General features: G+C 52.1%; 5 protein-coding genes across 5 annotated transcripts; 2 read left to right on the forward strand and 3 right to left on the reverse strand.

Moving 5' to 3' along the window:
• Window positions 1–1151: 1151 nt before the first annotated feature.
• On the forward strand, window positions 1152–1490 carry SNOG_05907 (hypothetical protein; the record flags this gene model as incomplete). Its single annotated transcript, XM_001796249.1, has 1 exon — window positions 1152–1490. One exon carries the CDS (start codon window positions 1152–1154, stop codon window positions 1488–1490), a length of 339 nt encoding a protein of 112 aa, XP_001796301.1.
• A 1890-nt stretch (window positions 1491–3380) lies between these two features.
• Window positions 3381–4816, reverse strand: SNOG_05908 (hypothetical protein; the record flags this gene model as incomplete). The annotated part of the gene is made up of 6 exons (XM_001796250.1): window positions 3381–4002; window positions 4049–4149; window positions 4324–4367; window positions 4416–4434; window positions 4489–4565; window positions 4738–4816. The coding sequence occupies 6 exons, from the start codon at window positions 4814–4816 to the stop codon at window positions 3381–3383; spliced, it is 942 nt and encodes a 313-aa protein (XP_001796302.1).
• Window positions 4817–6289: 1473 nt separating this feature from the next.
• SNOG_05909 (hypothetical protein) lies at window positions 6290–7480 on the reverse strand. The gene is made up of 2 exons (XM_001796251.1): window positions 7365–7480; window positions 6290–7307 (listed from the first exon to the last, which is right to left on the reverse strand). The coding sequence occupies exon 2, from the start codon at window positions 7104–7106 to the stop codon at window positions 6813–6815; it is 294 nt and encodes a 97-aa protein (XP_001796303.1). The 5' UTR covers window positions 7107–7307; window positions 7365–7480; the 3' UTR covers window positions 6290–6812.
• A 2051-nt stretch (window positions 7481–9531) lies between these two features.
• SNOG_05910 (hypothetical protein) lies at window positions 9532–10574 on the forward strand (the record flags this gene model as incomplete). Its single annotated transcript, XM_001796252.1, has 2 exons — window positions 9532–9579; window positions 9612–10574. The coding sequence occupies 2 exons, from the start codon at window positions 9532–9534 to the stop codon at window positions 10572–10574; spliced, it is 1011 nt and encodes a 336-aa protein (XP_001796304.1).
• A 1294-nt stretch (window positions 10575–11868) lies between these two features.
• Window positions 11869–14408, reverse strand: SNOG_05911 (hypothetical protein; the record flags this gene model as incomplete). The annotated part of the gene is made up of 3 exons (XM_001796253.1): window positions 11869–12044; window positions 13124–13811; window positions 14103–14408. The coding sequence occupies 3 exons, from the start codon at window positions 14406–14408 to the stop codon at window positions 11869–11871; spliced, it is 1170 nt and encodes a 389-aa protein (XP_001796305.1).
• Between the last annotated feature and the right edge of the window lie 100 nt (window positions 14409–14508).

The following is a 14508-nucleotide window of genomic DNA, read 5'->3' on the forward strand; positions in this document are numbered from 1 at the left end:
GCTAGTGATTGGGCAGCAACAATCATGATACATCATATGCATTTGGTTAATGTGTTTGTTCGACAGAAAATATGTCTATACCATTTTTTAGTGATGCATGCTTTCTAGTTTTCGTGAACACGGAAGGCACAAACTGCTTCTTTTCACACTATCCGATATAGCCGAGTGCCAGGACTTTGGAACTACCGGGCAGTAGATGCAACAGTCGCATGCAATTTCAGCATTCGCGCAGTGGAACATACACTACGGTGATTACACTCCATCGCCTCAATCCTCCAGTACATCATCACGACACAGACTTACATTATCTTGAGAGATGCTTTATTGAACACAGCCTCTTCGATAACTACCAGGCGCCCAAGCGAGATGCACTGACACTTTTGCCACGCAAGGCACACACAGCTTAGCACTACCCTGACCGGAACATCCACTTTCGCAGATCATCGGTCATTGGTCGCATTAAGGCCATCCTTTCGGCGAACCGATGTTCGAAAGGACTTGTGGCGGAGCGCTTACTGCAGGGCATTCGATGCAACCATGTGGTCGCAGAAGGGTACGCTCATGCAGCCAACCGCGATGGCTAATTTTGTTGTAACGTCGGCATTGATTCGCACGTGTGAAGTGGAGATTCTGCCAGTCATCACATGTGTGCGCTACTGAGATGGTGTTGAAGGGGTGGAATTGTTCAGGAAGCCGAAATGCGGATTAGGAGCAGTCAGGGGGTCGCTCCGAATCTAGGCGAATCAACGCGTTCTATCGACAGAGAATCATATCTTTTCTCCATTGTGTTACTATCTAGCTTCAATCATATATCTGCGCTCAAGTAGTCCGCTTCAACGTTTCACAATGCCGCGAACTCGAGGCAATGCAACGACTTGAGCAGATGCTGAAGTCCCTCCCTGCCCAGAATAAGGAGAACTTTAGGCCAGACCTACCTCCACTCGAGGAAAGCACCAAAAATGCAACGATGAAAGAAAGTAGAAAGAGGAAGTAGTCTACAAGTAAGGATGAGAAGCCGAAGAAGCGAATAAGTACAGAGCGCTCGAGGCTATTCGGGACAGAAGGCGAGGAGCAGGAGTCGAACAATAGTAGCGATACCACCTCGGAGAATCGTAAAACGCGTCTGAAAACCCCGGATCTAGAGTTTGACTATGAACGAGCTCAGCTGCGTTATCCGTGCCAAAAGCCAGGGCGCGAGGGTCGTCCACGATACGAGGAATTCGGGATTCCAGCTAGACTTCAACAACAACACAGAAGACTGGATGAAGCTTACGCCGTACAACAAGCTGAAAATGATACGCGGCATGTATCGAACAATTGAGAAGTCCGAGAGTGAAGAGAAACATATAAACGGGCTCTTTTTCCTGGAAGTCCCACACCATGCTGATGGCGTGTTGAAGCACGTCACTGATAACGTCAAAGATCAGGTCTCGAAAGATCTGTATATTCCATGGCATCAGATTAAGCCAGTCGAGTTTGAGGAATGGTGAAAGGAGCCAACAGCGGAGGAAAGCAAGAGACTTTCGAAGATGCACAGTGGTTGCGATTTGCGGAAACATCTCTGAACCCATTCGGAGGATTTACCCAATTGTGGTGAATCAGCTGATATGCTCCGATCGTGTCGGATGGAAAACACAACTCCTGCATCATTCGAGAAGCCCGACTGCCCGTCTTCCTCATATGCAAGATGTCATTACATGCCGTGCTTCACGCAAGCAATGATCCACGCGTACATTCCATCATACTAAGCAGCTGACAATACTTCCTACATTGCGTATCGCTCGAAGACCCTCCCCCTTCTATCATTAGTCGCGCCGATCGAACTCAGCACCAGATAGATCACCTAGCCAAATACCATAAGCAAAGCAAGATTATTGACATAAGGCGTGCCGCAGCAGCCAATTCCCTGAGGGTCATTAGCGCGGCCGTTGCCAAAAGCTTATTCATCGCCAACCCCTGTAAGGCGGACTACAAGGCTTTCCAACATCACTGCTGTCTTGTTTCACCACAAAACCACATTACACTGATAGCACTAATTAGCCCTGATTATGAGAGAGAACCCCACATTCCGATGTAGCGGATGTTGCTTTTCATGCGGGCGGGTATTAACACATGGCTGTCTGCTTCCGGTACTTCACTGGGTATCGCCGAATTCGATACATCTCCACGGGTACTGAAAGTTTCGACCAATCGGGGCAGTTCAAGTCTCGCACAACTTCATTCTTTCGTACTTGCTGTCTGGTGGTTTGACCATACACAGTCTCACATCATCATAGGTCAGCTCGCAGACCACATGCGAACATGTGCTCAAGAGTCACAATTGACTAGCATTATTAATGAGCTCTCAGTAACATATAGGTACATGCACTGTAAAGCTCCCGCGTGGAACGGTAAATCTGACTCCAATCATATCAAACCGGAATACCCACCAGACCTGCCATCATCTTCCGCAAAGTCAAGTCTGTCAAGACCGTTCGGCACGATCTGATCGTCCCATCCAAGATTGACGAAAACCCTTGAGTGAATGACATGCTCATATTAGAGACCTAGAAGCACCATCCGAACAATCATGTAATCAGACCGAACCATCCCCAGGGTCTCGAGACGGGGTGATCATACCATCGACGTCCTTCTAGCTCCTTTTCTTTCCCTTCACTCTCCCAGATCCTCCAGTCAACCTTGCCACGCGTCTGTACCTGTCAACCTTACTATCAAGCGACAGCCTGCATGCATCTGCATTGGGACCTGTCCATCACCTCGCAGCTACCCGTCACGCTGAACATCTATTCGCCTGCCCCCTGTACCCGAATAGGCCCGCTGGACTGGTAGCGGACTGGAGTTCCGGCACGGGATAGGCAGACATGCGTGCACCGGGTCAAGCTTTTACCAGCAGCCAAGTTGCACTAGAAGCGTTAAGGAATATCAATCGGGGCGGCCGAGGGCTAGTGTCGTTCGGTCCCATTACGACACTGAAACTCTGTTTAGTTGTATGTCGGGTCGTGGCTTCCGACATGGCTGATTCGAAACGCGACTTGCGAAAAGGGGAGTAAAACATGACATCCGACTCCAGAGAATTTCAGAATTGGAATTTGGAATCTGCCAAGTCTCGCGTGGATAATGGAAGGTTTTGCTTGTCGAGTAGTGCCCGACGCAGCGTGGCTGTGTACATGACCACACAGCACGCCTGAAACACAAACTCTCAAAACACGCTTGCTTCATCATCGCAAAAGAATCAAAATGGTGAAAAGTGGGTATACTATGTGAGTTGATTACAACTAAGCACGTTATCCTATTACATCAAACAGACCGCGTCCTCGACACTGTGACGGTGACCGAAAGCTGCTACTGTCCCATTACCACTCCATACATATTGCACAGCCTCAAAAGCGATACAAAGGATTCTGCTGCAGCAGCCCGGGATCCTCATACGTCGCGGCCGCGAGCGAATCATGGCTCTGTTGTTCCGACCAAGCACGGGCTCTAGGCAGGTTACTAGGCGGCACCGCGTTCGGCAAGACGCCAGGATAGCTGGCGCGCGCATTCGATCTGGCCGCGAGTGGAGGGTGCAATGCATAGTCGTCGTAATGTTGCGGCGCAGGGTGGGCGTTGTAGGAGATGGGTGAGCGGGCGTGCATTGCGTTGGCGGGCCAGTCCCAGTGTGTGAGTGCGTGTGGGTGGGGTGTAAGTGCGTAGTCGGGCAGAGGTTGTCCTGTCATGTTGGGTGTCGGAGAAATTATGGGGAGCGAGTAGTCGGGTGGGTGCGACCATGCGGAAATGGCTGCTTCGCTGTCCAGGCTGGACCAGGAGCGGTGGCTGCCTGCTGATGTGCCGTGGTGTTGAGGTGGCATTAGGGTGTTGTAGGAGTTCGAGGCATGGTACGAGTACTCGTCGTCTAGAGCATAATTCGAGAGAGGTCCGGGTGTGCTGGAGTCTGATGGTGAGCTTCCTCGGCTGGGGAGAAATATGCCTTGGTTTTGATATCTTCGGACGAGTACAGTGTAGCTGAGATCTGTCAGTACATAATCCACAGCTTTCAAAAGATACGTACCGGTTCTTAATTGTGTTCTTTGATCGCCCTGGGAAATGCTCGCGTTGTATGTCTTTCCAATGCCTTCCAAGCTGTTGTGTTGCCTCGATAAGGATGCGATCCTGGTCACTGATTAGTAAATTGCCCTCCAAAGATAGTTGAGTTCGTGTACCTCTTCGTCTCGCCATTCACTGTGATCAAGCTCTGGGTCGAGTGACTGCTGCCATCGCTTCGCACACTCTACATTATGATGAGTCTCGTATTTTGCTGATAGGTATCCATAAAGAGGCACTTACGGTCTGCACTCCGTGACTCCACACAGTTTGCAACGAGAGTCCATCTATACAACTAGTCAGTACCTAAAGGTAAGTATGATGACTCCTCGTACCTTTGCCCGTGTTCTTGTACTGCTCTTGCAAGTAATTCGTCTTCACTCTTAGACCATTGTCCTTTCTTCAAACCTCCCGCGACGGAGTTGTGCCATCTCTTGCGACAATCTTTGTTCGTCCTCCCGTGAAGACTGGCTGCGACTCTACACCTAAGCTGAGTTAGTCTCGACTTGCATTAGAGAATAATCATGCATTGTAAAAGATTTCTTACCAGTCTTTCACCTCGCCATTATCGACCACTGTAGAAGCAAACGTTAGATGCGGGTAACCGAGAAGCATTCGTATCAAAAGGAGTATTGCGAAAGCTCGATGAGTACATACCCTGAGCCTCAACTTCCTCTCGTAGCTTTTGATCTTCTGCCAATGTCCACTTCCGGGGTTGTCGACTTGAGGACTGCATGATGACTGAATGAATACGCTTGGTGCGCTTTTGGCGTGACTGATTCGACGCAAGTCTTGTGTGTGCTGAATCGAAAATGTGAACCTGAGGCAATAATGGTAACAAGGAGCAACAGTCGTAAGTAAGCCTGAGGTGTAGAGGCAGGACTTATTCGAGATGTTATGCATGCAAGCGCGAGTAAGGGGAGAGAGTACTTTCAAAACAAGAGGTCAGGTTAGTGTAGGACAGGAACATACCGCACGAGGCTTGGATGTGTTATGACCGGGATTTGGCGTAGCACATCATCCTGCGTGGGAGCATGCTCTAAGAGGATGTAGTTGGTGGGTCCCGCGCTCGGTAGGCTTGCAGGCGTGCTCACGTACATGACCCGAGCCTAGGGTCCTCCGCCACTAATCCTGCCCCATGCGTTGCAGCGAGGCTTTCCAGGCTAACATTGACGCGTGGGATTAGTGCACTGTCTGATGGCCCGTAGATGATGCCCCCATCTTTGAGCTAGGGGCCGATGTTGTGGCGTCTATGTAGGGCTGCAAGGTCTATTCACCGCTAAATGTGGACTGACCCTCAATCGGGCCATCTTACACCAAATTCGGAAATTAGCTTATTGCTACACAGGACCCATTGTATTCCTCAATGGAAGGCCATAAGAACACCGACTAGAAATACTCGGATTGAATGTTTGAACACCGATCACTCGGATCATTGCTCCACAAGAGATGCATGGTTCGCTTCGACGATGTGCAAATGGTAGACCACGACAGAGACCGGCACATGTCATGGTGACACAAGTCTAGTTGGAAGAGTGACCGGGCCAGCCCGCATAGACGTTTGTGGGAAGTGGAGGGCTGTGTATGTGAGAGAAGATGGATCAGGTCGCAATATGGACAGATGCATCACTTTTTGCCGCTGAACGCCTGACCGGAGAAATGCACATGATCATCACCGAATTCAAGTCTCGACCGTTCACGGCACTGTGCGTGCGCACCTCGAGCAGCCTCGTGCATAGATCATGGCTGTGATTCATGCTGCAGTACTGGCAGCTTCCTCGATGTGGCTCGATGGTTATTGAGGTTTGCGCTTGCGGTTATAAAATCAAGGTGTGCCTGACATGTGGTTGAATCGGTGAGGGCAACACACTTGGAACTAACAAGCACAAGACGACGAACATGACTTGTTTTCCGGAAAGTGGCTGTCGTGAAAGAAGACAGACAGCGAAGTACGACAGGAGGTAAAGTTCAGAATGAGGGTAGGAGGGCACCACCTGAACAGGTTAGACTGCCGTTCCAACGCTTCCTCCGACATTCTACCGAACAGATAATGGCTCAGGAATCAACATTAGAACAGTTTCGGCTCCAATGTCAAACATCTAGTCTTCGGTGCTTATCGTTGTCCGTGACGCGAGACGAGCGGTCACTAACGCCGAAGACAGACACATATCGCCACCAGGTACTTTGCGGGTTTGAGATGACGTGGACACTAAAACCTGCATGTTCGGAACATCAGGTGTAATTGATTGGCTTTGCCGGACCGGTATCTTGTAAAAACCCACGCTCGGCTGTGAGCGTCCCAATGTGGAGAAAGGCACGCTGTTCTTTACCGCTATTTACGCTAGGGCTGATGGTAAAGCTGCAGGTGCAACGTTGAACGGTGGGAAGCCACAACTCACGTGTAAGCGTACCAAGTTCCGAAAAGCAGATCAAATCCTCCGTTTGATGGGATACCATATATAGCACGGTCCCAGCCTCCATAGTATCAGGGTAGGATATTGCATGATCTCAGCCACCCGCTCACCGGTAACCGCTGCCGAGCAAGGCGGGCGAGGTCTCCAAGCTATTGTGCCACGCTGACTTGCGCACCAGAGGTGCATCTCACGCATCCCTTTATAGTGTAGTTTGGCTCATAGGGCTGATAGGACGGTCGCATGGGAAAGGAGGCGTTGGGGCGATGCCGCGTGATCGGCATCTTACGGCATCTCGAGCATGTTCGAAGTGGCCAGCCTTCAAGTCTTGCCCATGATTCTCTGCGCTTTTGCAAGTAGCACTGTGCTTTCCCGGCCCAGCTTCCTCTTGCCATTCGGTCCTCCCCTCGCCTTCGCCATGGTTTTGCGGAAGCGTTCTCGCTCAGCGAGTTTCGATGCGCGCTCCTTTTCAGCCTGTTCCCTCGCCCTCTGCCGCGCCTCTGCCTCTTCTCTCTTCTTCTTCGCGACCTCTTCCTCCTTCCTAAAGGGTTGGGCCTGAGGCCGTCGTTGCCTTCGCTCTGCTGGCGTAGGCTCTGGCGACTTTTCCTCAAGCATCTTCAACCGATCAGGATGCGGCTCAAGACTGGGCACCGGTACCGGCTCAGCAGGCTCATCGTCGTCATCGTCGTCGGCAGCATCACTAGCTTCGGCAGCGCGGTCATAGACAGACTTGCGAGGTTCATCCTCTTGTCGCGCCTTTAGCTTCGCGTACTGCTGCTTGAGCTTTGCCTTGTGTATAAGCTTCTCCTTGATTTTCTTCACTGATTATCTGTTAGCATATGCACAGTGTATGGGCCATTGATATGGCGGCACATGCCTTTACGACGGTGCGTGCCATCAGGCAAGTTTGCCGGCCCTACGGAGAAGCCTTTCTTTTGCTTCTTAACCGCCTTGGTTGAATCATCTTCATGCGGTCGTTTGGAAGCCATTATGTTGGTTGAAATGTCGTCTTGTACGGAAAATGCAGAGCGTCGTCAGGTGGAGCCGTGGACGCGATGGAAATCTTCGCCAAGCCCTTGAAAGTGGGGGCGCTCTCGGCCAGTCATATCGCGCGAGCGCCGCGGCAGAGAAGATGGCTCAGTTTTGGGCGCTCCCGCAACACTGCACGCAGGCTATCCGCTTTGTGCGGGTATATGCAGAGCGCTTTCTCGTCGTGTGACCTGCCCAGCCCCAGAGTTTCGGCCAAAACCGGTCTGGAGCCGCGCGGAACTTTATCAGCTGCGATTGGGGAATTCCTGGTCACGCCTTTGTCAAGAATCGCAGCGCGTCATCTGTCTCAACCCTGTCCGGATCCTCTTTCGCACCTTCTGCCAGCCGGGAATTCCACGACGTTTCGTATCAAATCTTGTCAGATTCGCCGCGCAATGATGTATCCACTGCAGCCAACGCACTTCTGATGAGCTCGGAAAGTTCAACTCATGACTCCTCGGGCCAGCAAGTGCTCCAACCGCTAGACCTGTCCCCGCCGCCATCTCAGTGCTCTGCGCTGGTCGGCTCCATAAGCTTGCCACCTCTCTTCATATTGTCTTGTAACTTTCTCTTCGTGTTATTTGTTGCGATACATTGTCATCAGCATGCCCATCTTCCATGATCCGTATGACAGTCCGCCGCGGCAGTCGTCACCCCGGCAAACGTCATTTGGTGGACGACGAACAGCAGATTCTCCAAGCGTTGAACCAGATACACTGCAACTGGATGAGTCCAGGTATTGGTGCAGTGCGGGTCGAGCAACACAGTCGAAAATGAACCCAGAGCTGCATGAGAGTGATCGAAAACCAATCAACATGGGTCGCATAGAATTGATAGAGAGACTTAAGCGGTCCAAAAGCCCGGTATGGCAGCAGGGCCTAGACGTGCGTCATCTACCTTCTATACTACGAGACTAAGGTCCTCGTTGCATAAGTTTCTACAGCCGCTGATGCAGTACAGATCGAGCGCGACCAGGACCATGGTTCAGGATCACGACCCAGTCCTCGGGATCAGCCAACAAGTCCTTTGCTAGCTCCTGCGGAACTTAGGCCCTCACGCATGTCTACACCAGATCCCCTTAGAGATTTTGCCGCTGCCGGGCTTGAGATCGAGCGACCCCGGTCTGCTCTACATTCGGGGGACTTCAGAGAGAGGAAACAAGACGGAAGCTCCGGAGCAGATGCATCTGCAACCCTTTACTTAGCAACGTCTCCTGTAGTTCCGTGGGATCGCTCGTTCCCCACAGCGGCCTATTCAACACAACACAACGAGACCTCATACTCATTTGACACTGTCTTTGGGCAAGAACCCCGAGCGGTGTCTAGGGCGAGGGCAATATCACAATCGTCAGGAGGCTCTTTCGCCTTTCTGCCTCCTACAAGTCCTCTTGTGCACGCAGCAAACAATCCAGATCTAGACGTTTCCTCAAGACCAAGCTCCCGACAAGGATCCAGAAGTCCAGATCGCAACAATAGGCGCCACACTTTCTCGCCAGCATCATTTCAGACTTATCAGACAACACCCATGGCTCGATCGATATCCGGCACCCCAGCAGCGCGACATCTTCGATATGGAGGGTCTATACCTTACCAAGCGCATCAACCGAGGCGGTCCATGACCTTCAACCAGCCTCATTCCCTTTCAAGCCCACAAAGCCCCTTTCTTAACTCGCGGCGGCCATCCATCTCTTCGGAAGCATCTCCACTGCAGCATGCCCCGATGGTAGGGTCATATGAGGAATCCATATTACGAGGGCGCATGTCCACCACGCCATCGAGACCATTGGACTTTGTCGCCAAAATTGGCGTACTTGGAAAAGGTCAATGCAAGTCTAGCCTTAAGTGTCCTCCGCACGTAACAGTACCATTCCCTGCAGTGTTCTACAGCTACAACACTGGCAATGGTAGAATATCAGATAACGAGCCAAGCCCGTATGTGGGTCTTGTAGACCTCGAGAACTCTTTGCCTGCGGGAGATCAGAGTAATGAAAGCAGCAAGCGCAAGCGCCGACATGCTGTACCAGCGCCAGATCAAGATGACCTTGATTTCCGGATATCACGTTCGACTCAAAATACGGATCGAGACACGAAGGATGATTTGCGCAAGAAGGAGAAGAGAAAAAGAAGGTCGGCCTCCCCGAAAGCACCTCCAGGTGGCAGCTATCGCATACCAGCGCAGGGTCAGTTGCAAATCGTGCTGAAAAACCCCAACAATACTGCAGTCAAGCTTTTCCTTGTCCCTTACGACCTTTCCGATATGGAGCCTGGACAAAAGACATTCATTAGGCAGCGTAGTTATTCCGCAGGTCCTATCATCGACATGCCAACGCAATCACGGAAGAATCTAGGCACGAATCGTCCTGAAGCCGCACTCAGCAATTCAGAAGACCCCAACGACCGGCCGATCCTGCGATACCTTATTCATCTACACATATGCTGCCCATATAAAGGTCGATACTATCTGTACAAGAGCATCCGAGTCGTATTCGCCAACCGTGTCCCTGACGGCAAAGAGAAACTCCGAAACGAGATCCAACTCCCAGAGCCCAGATACAGCACCTACAAACCCATGCGCGACTCCGCAGCCGCACAACACGCCTCACCGCAAATCATATCCGACAAAGCAAACCGCCGCCGCAGCGCAGCATGGCCCCTCTCCCGTCCCCAACAAACCTACGATCAAATCGACGGCCTCGCGCAACGCCCAAACCAACCACCTCCCGCCCTCAAATTTACCGGCGGAAACTCGACATCCAGCAGCTTCAACTCTCCGCTTCCGGATCTGCAGCCAATACCGTTTAGTCTCACGCGCCTCGCAGCCATCGAGTCCCGCCCCGTGTCCCGCGACCACATGGACATCGACACTAAACCGCCCTTCAAAACGCCCGTTGCGTCGCCAAAATCTGGGCTGGGAAGCCCTGGCACGTTCGAGAAGCTGAGTAGAGGGGATGTAGGGTACGGAGGGATGGCGAGTCCGACGAGTCCGCCGAGTGCGGGATTGTTGAGCCAGAGGTTGAGGGGGTTGGAGGTGGAGGGGGTGAGGGACGAGGAATAGAAGGGTAGGAGGATATGAGTTTGAACCTCTTGAGACTGACTGATATTTATTTCTTGTTTTTGGATGGGTTGGGAGTGCTTGGATTGAATACCCCACTTGTACATTCCGTTGTATTCCTGTTTCGGCGCATGGGAACTGTTCGGTTGGACACATAGATTTTCAGTCTTCTATCAGTCGCGGATCACGAACTCTGCGTCCATCTACTCTACTCTACTCTACTCTACTCTACTCTACATACCCAGAACTGCCATTCTCGCTATCTCCACCCGCTCCCTACCCTCCCACCACTCGCTTCCCTTCGGCTTTACTTCCGTCCACAATCCCCGCACCCCCACCGCACATATACCCCCAAGGATGTCTTCGCGTCCTGACACAAACCACGCCCGGACACACGTTCGCGTTCGCGTCACCGTATTGCGCGTTCGTCCGCCGTTGCTTCCCGCGTTATTAATAAATAACATCGCATAAGGGCCGACGCATGCAAGTCATCAGCAATTGCGCGACGTTTCAATAAATTGGCAGCAAGGCGCCGGTGGGAAGCAAGTATTGAATAGATTAGCAGGAACGGCAAAAGTATTGAGTAGATTGTATGCATTTTTTTTCTTCTTCAGAATTCCTTGGTGTGGGAAGAATGAGCCTTTTTCAGGGCTTTTTGGTAATACATTTGCTTGAAAAAGCAAAGAGCTTTTCGCGCCTATTCTAGACCCCCTAAGTCCCCGAGGTTCCCCCAAGCCAATATCGTCCAGCGTAAAAGTTAAACCATGGAGCTACCTTGTCTAAAAAGCAAGCGAGTACGAAGATCGAATAGGAGATTGTGTGATAGTACATAGTATAGTCCAAAAAGGAAAACCGGTGTCTGGAAAGCAAAAGTGGTATCGAGCGCCGAATAAAGTTTGACGTAAAAAAGGAAAAATATACTGGGCATGACGGACATGACATGTGGGGTTGTTTTATCTGCCTCCTCCTGGTAACGATAAAACGCCAATAGGCCGGGAAAGGAAAGTGCACAATATATGCAGGTTGACTGAAACATTATACGGAGATTTCTTGTGATGCTCGGAGCTGTGGTGGTGTGGGTGGGAGAGGCGCACTTGGTGGCGGCGCGGGCAGCGGCATGGATGGAGGAGGGCCGGGTATGGCGATGTTCGTGGTAGATGCCGAAGGTGGCGGAGGCAGAGCCATTGTGGGAGGCGATGACGCAGGCGGTAGTGTAGGCAGAGGCATGTTTGGAGGTGGAACAGGCGGAGGGAGATTCATGGCCGGCATGCTTCGCCTGGGTGCAACAGACTTCATCTCAAATGACGCGGGGATGTGTTCTCTCAAAGCGCTGGATGAGGGTTGCTGACTTTGGGTAGGCGCAAGCTCCTGTGGGTTCGAAGTTCGCCTGCTTGGTACGAAGGACGGCGTCGAAGAAATAGCCCTTACAGGTCGTGATGGCGCGAGAAGGAATGGTGCAGGGGACGTACGGGCCTGCACAGATTGGCGACGAGGATATGCTGGTGGATTTGCTGACTGATACGATTGCGGATGGGAAGTTGGGCCCATGTTCGGTGAGTACGATGGAGGCCTTACAGGTGCAGTCACGGCACGATTGGCATTGAGGCTCAATCGCATAGGAGCAGGGCCAGACGTTTGACCGAAGGACGAGAGACGGCGTGGGACAGCCTTAGACGGATCTGCATGCTGTTGTTGAGGCCGAACTGGAAAGGGTCGAAGAAATGGTTTAGGATTCGCAGATACTCGCCGTTGGATCCTTGCGTCTGAGGTTGAAATGGGTGTTGTAGATGCATTTGCAGGACCGCCCAGGCTCGATTGTCGGCGTGACACTGACGGAGGAGGCAATGGCGCTGGGCCCTTAGGCGGCGGAGAGACCATGTCCCTTCGAGGCGGAAGGCTGTAGCTGCGAAGTTTGTTGCGGACAGGACTTTCCGCACGAGTCGGCGCCTGTTGCAAGACGGGTGCTTGACTGAGCGTAGTAGTCTGAATCTCTGGACGCGTAGGGCGGACAGCAATGGTCGTAGGCGTTGCCGAAATTTCAGCAGTTTGCGTTTGCTCCGGGGCAGTGGGCTCCTCGACTGACATAATTGTGTCTACAGCGCTCGGCCGTCTATGGTCTATCATAGTAGGCGAGGCGGGACCGTAGAGAGAGTGACGCATCGTAGGTAGACCTGCTGGCTGCGTGAAGTGCTCATTGGTCACCGGAAGGGGTTGCATCGATCTGCGTCGAGAAGCAACACTACTACTGGGGTTCATGTGGAAAGATTTCAGCGACATGGCGCTTCGTGTCGGTTCTGTGTCCACTGGCATGTTCTCCTGGAAAGGCGACTTGGGGGGAGATGATTCTCGTGAAGTGCTTCGTGTGCCAGTACCGGACATTGATGTCGCATTTGACATGTAGGAGAACCGTGAACGACCGCGGAGAGAATCGAGCTGGATCTGATCTTGTGAAACCGGCGTTCCTACTACTGATGATTCCATGGATTGTCGTTGAGTGGCATACCGATTTGATTGTCCACTAGAGGACTCAGCAATGCTCGCCGTCCGCTCACTCCGGTTCGATGCCCACTCGGAGGTCACGATCTTCGGAGAGCTGTACTGTGACTGCAGGGGTGAATCAATGGGCACAATTTTGCTCGGCGCAGTTGAATCGCGCTGCACACGATATCGATGGCTAGTGGTGTCACTAGACCTCGTCTCCCGGGTATCGTCCGTCGACGATGATGCACGGCTGGATTCTGCACGCACTTTCATGCCGCCCTGATTTTCAATCTCTTTACGCACTACCGTCATCCATGCATCCATCTCTTCTGCACTGTCAAGGACTAGCAGGAAACTGGTCGCTGCTTTTTTCACAGCGGCATTTTGTGTGCGGAGCCGCGATATGAGCGAGTTCTTGGGTCCAGTCTCAGGCGTGCCGTCGTCGTGGGCGTGACTTGATATCTGTAGTACCCAGTGCTTGCCCGGGATGAGATCGCATGCAAATGCCGCAGATTCTTTACCCAACTTCAATACCTTCTCAGGTTTCCGGTCGAATGAACCATCATCAGCGTACTGCAGAACATAGCCGGCTGTGACTAGGATGTAGATCTTGTTAACAAGGTCTGGTGCGGGCGGATTGAGGACCGAGTTCGAAATAAGTCGCTTGTGGGTCTTTTCCAATCGCTTGGCCTCTGATCCATCCTCTTCTATGATAGACAAGTCGCGAACGCTGTCCATCCTCTCTCGTAGCACTTCGGCCTGTCGTCTTTGACTTTGTGTTCTCATCAACATCTCTGGAGCGAACACACATGCTTGTACGGTGGCATGCTTGACGGATTGTGGAAAGGCTTGGAAAAGTGGAGGTGGGTCCCAACTTCCAAACTCTTTCGGTGGTGGCGGCGGCCGCATAGACATGGGTCTGGTGAACATTTGACTTGAGCGGGCTCGTATGGTCTGTTGGGCGGGCGGTGAAGGATTTTGTCGCAACGAGGATTTGGGTGCCGATACCAGTGGTTGGGATTTGGGCGGAGTTTGTGGTCGCATTGGCACCGCAAGACCGACTTCTGTGTGGCCGCGAGCTCGCTCTACCTTGGGCTTGCTGAACAGGCTGAACAGTGACATCTTTGAAGCAGATCGTTCAACCTTTGGCTCAGTTGGTGGAGGTGAAGCGTCGCGACGGGTGGAAGAGGTTCGACCAGATGCTCGCGAGTCGGAATCTCGAAGGTTAGTAGTGGATCGGCCGAACCGCCATCGTGAGGTATGCGCAGTTTCCTTCCTCGCGTTGCTGGTGGTGTTCATCTTTTCTGCACCTGTGCTGTAGGTGGCTACGTAAATTTGCGATGAGGAGAGAGCCATAGGCGTGCTTGGCTACTCGGAGCCAGCAAAAAGTCTCAGAGAGACAGATGGTGATGGAAGAGTCGGCCAGTGTATATGGGGTGGCCGGATGTTGGGTTCG

The sequence above is a fragment of the Parastagonospora nodorum genome (genome assembly GCF_000146915.1).
Source record: "Parastagonospora nodorum SN15 chromosome Unknown scaffold_8, whole genome shotgun sequence".
NCBI classification, from domain to species: Eukaryota; Fungi; Ascomycota; class Dothideomycetes; order Pleosporales; family Phaeosphaeriaceae; genus Parastagonospora; species Parastagonospora nodorum.